This window comes from Coptis chinensis, chromosome 2 (assembly GCF_015680905.1).
Source record: "Coptis chinensis isolate HL-2020 chromosome 2, ASM1568090v1, whole genome shotgun sequence".
In the NCBI taxonomy this organism is placed as follows: domain Eukaryota; kingdom Viridiplantae; phylum Streptophyta; class Magnoliopsida; order Ranunculales; family Ranunculaceae; genus Coptis; species Coptis chinensis.
Window position 1 is genome coordinate 81,346,772 of NC_141457.1, and position 3,029 is coordinate 81,349,800.

At 37.3% G+C, this 3,029-nt stretch overlaps 1 protein-coding gene across 1 annotated transcript; it reads right to left on the bottom strand.

Annotated features, from left to right (window-relative positions):
* Nucleotides 1–1,638: 1,638 nt before the first annotated feature.
* LOC147518216 (non-specific lipid transfer protein GPI-anchored 15-like) lies at nt 1,639–3,029 on the bottom strand. Its single transcript, XM_086594745.1, has 3 exons — nt 2,595–3,029; nt 1,982–2,146; nt 1,639–1,889 (listed from the first exon to the last, which is right to left on the bottom strand). The coding sequence occupies exons 1-3, from the start codon at nt 2,911–2,913 to the stop codon at nt 1,750–1,752; spliced, it is 624 nt and encodes a 207-aa protein (XP_086450871.1). The 5' UTR covers nt 2,914–3,029; the 3' UTR covers nt 1,639–1,749.

Consider the following 3,029-nt stretch of genomic DNA (forward strand, 5'->3'; position numbering starts at 1 on the left):
AGATTCAAGATATACATATTAATACGATTATTGAGTCAAGGAATGCTTCATTCTTTGAAAATACGTTTCCGTATAACATGTGTATAGAGCCAAGTTTAACAAAGAGAACTTTAGACGCTACAACTAATAACCATCCTACACAAAGAGAAATTGAGGAGGAACCTAGACGTAGCAAAAGGTCAAGGATGTCAATGTCTTTTGGACCTAATTTTCTAACATACTTGTTGGAAAATAATCTTCAAACGTTCAAGGAGGCAATGTCATCTCCAGAAGTTACTTATTGGAAAGAAGCAATAAATAGCGAGATTGAATCCATAATGCAAAATCTGTCTAAAGTTTGTAGGAATCTTACTCCAAAAATATACTTATTGTTAAGTAAACAAAAAATCAAATTGATATAACAAATATATCATGAACAAACCTTTAATTTCAACAAACAAATAAACCTTTTAGTTCAACGAATGAACTTAATTTACCAATGATTAAATCCGAGCCTAGTGATGATCACTATGTCCTTAAGACGGATTTCCCCCCTCACGGTGCTTGAAGGTTGATGGGAAACTGTCTACCAAGATAGAACAGATTTCCTTCTATAGAAAGCTAGCACTTCAATTCTATAGAATCAGCGAACACAACATAGTATTTGACTAAGAACAGGGGGAGAAGAGAAAGATCAGAACTCTGTGTGATATGGTGTGTCTTTCTCTCCAAATTCATCTACTATTTATAGGTGAGTAGTGTCTTTTCGAAACAATACAGTGACTCTTAGGAAAAAGTAAGCAACTTTTTGAAAAGTCACTTGTTTTGAAAAGACACACCATTCGGCATAAAGCACTGTTTCGAACTAGTGTCTATTTCGAAAAGTCGCACCTTTTTGGCATGATGCCTGTTTCGAACCAGTGCACATTTCGAAAGGTCGCACCTTTTTGGCATAATGCAATCGTTTGAACCGATTGCACCATTTCGAAAAGGGTTTTCTCACTTTACGTACTGTTTCAAGAGAAACCCATTTCATCTCAATGTGGGATAACTTGGGAGACAAATTACTCATTCATATCTCAATAAATTTGTGCAAATCCATTTTTCTAACATTCCCATGATTAGGGCTAGTTGTCTGCGGATTTATTGGATAATGGAATGCAAATGTAGTTTAGTTTAGCATTAGAATCTACAATATCTATAATCATAGTTTTTAATCCCTCAAACCCCCTTTCCAGTCCTGTCCTTCACATAACATACATTTAAAAGTGGAACGATACCCTACTCATCCTTTACTTATTGAGGGATAATTAGGTTTTGATACGCTTCTCTTTTGTTCAACGACCATACCACATCTCACACACAAAAAGAGGCTGCTGGTTACATTTATGATTTATTTGATTAGTTTGAAGGATGTTAATAGGATTATATTATATCATTAGATTTCGCAAAGGCAACTCTTTTTCTGAGTTTTCGAAGTTGAGCCAACAATGTTGTCTATTCCATACACAAAAATCGCACACAGATGAAGTCCTTTCATTCACAACATGTATTCAGAAAAAAAAAAAAAAAAAAAAAAAAGCCTTTTCATTCACAACATGTACCACAAACACCCCAAGTCCACTTGAGCACGGTCCGTCCTTTCATTCACAACATGTATTCAGAAAAAAAAAGCCTTTTGATTCACAACATGTACCACAAACACCCCAAGTCCACTTGAGCATGGTCCTTAATACATGTTATACTCCCACATTTTTATGTCTGTGAAATTCAGAAGCTGGTGAGAGTTGACAAACGAGATACAAGGAAGATGAGGAAGACACTAAGATAAAGAGGAATATTGGTAACATTTCCATCAGAGGCATCTCCGGTTCCCCTTCCTGTCGTTGGGATTGTTTTCGATCCACCTCCTGCATGAATAATGCACACAGAAATGTGAATTTTGTATAACTTCATTTTGTGAATGACTCAAGTTGCTAAGTTCCATATTTTGGTACTGTACCTGCAGGAATGTCATTTGCTGATGGGGCGGGCAGAAAATCAGGTGTAACATTTGAAGAATCTGATGGAGAATTTGCTGGGACATCCACTGGAGAAGCCGTAGGTGACGAAGTTGTTGGGACATCCACTGGAGAGGCTGTAGGTGAAGTTGCAGGTCCATTGGCAGCTGCGGACCATAGTGAAATGTAAAAATTGACACTAAAATATGCGGATTTGAGTTACAAAATGAAACTGTAATTTATATTAAAACATAAGAAGGGACAATTCAAAAGGCAAACACACGGGTGATTGAAATGCAAGCGTGTACGTCTCTCGTAAGGATTATGAGTGTATCAATCCATTCCATTCCATTGCAAGTATCATATCGCTGATATACTTCTAGTTATTCCACAATCCACATCACTAATATATGCACAGATTATAGTTGAGGAGTGTTAGTTTTGTTATATTCCGGGCTTGAAAAGTGAAATCGTGAAGGATCAACGAAGATTATTTAACTTAATCTTATTATTATTTATAGGGTTAACTAGTATTACCCCACTAGATGGGGAAATTAGGAGTAACACTAACTAACCCTTATTTATAAGACTTTGCTAAACTTATTTTGAACTTACCATTGCATTGGCTAACTGGTGGTGTCTGTACATTACAAGCGCCAGGTAATGCAAGTGCTAGAGTCTGGTTGATGGAAAGCCCCAGTACACCACCACCACCATTGAGCACTGAACATAAGCATAGCGGCTGAGACTGAACTATGCTTGCTAGTTGTGAGCAACAAGTTGAGGAAGGACTAGAAGAATTTCCGGTAACAAAGTTTAGACATGGCGACAAGCCAATCATGGCAATAGTGCATCCTGATTGAGCCATGGCTCCTGACGAAAATATGGTCACAAGGACTATGGCTAGGCAAAATGTAATCAATTTTGAAGCCATTTGATGTCGTTGGAATTCTTGGTCGAAAAAAACTTCAGCGCACTGATAGAGAAAATTTGCTTTGGGTTGGGATTGATTGAGGGGTCAATGGGCTGATTTATATGGACATGGAGAAC

What these genes read in the sequence shown, in the direction of transcription:
- LOC147518216 (XM_086594745.1), bottom strand. Translation starts at nt 2,913, where the DNA reads ATGGCTTCAAAATTGATTACATTTTGCCTAGCCATAGTCCTTGTGACC. An exon ending in ACCAGTTAGCCAATGCAATG is followed by an intron (nt 2,147 to 2,594) that starts GTAAGTTCAAAA and finishes TATGGTCCGCAG; the next exon opens with CTGCCAATGGACCTGCAACT. An exon ending in AGCAAATGACATTCCTGCAG is followed by an intron (nt 1,890 to 1,981) that starts GTACAGTACCAA and finishes TTATTCATGCAG; the next exon opens with GAGGTGGATCGAAAACAATC.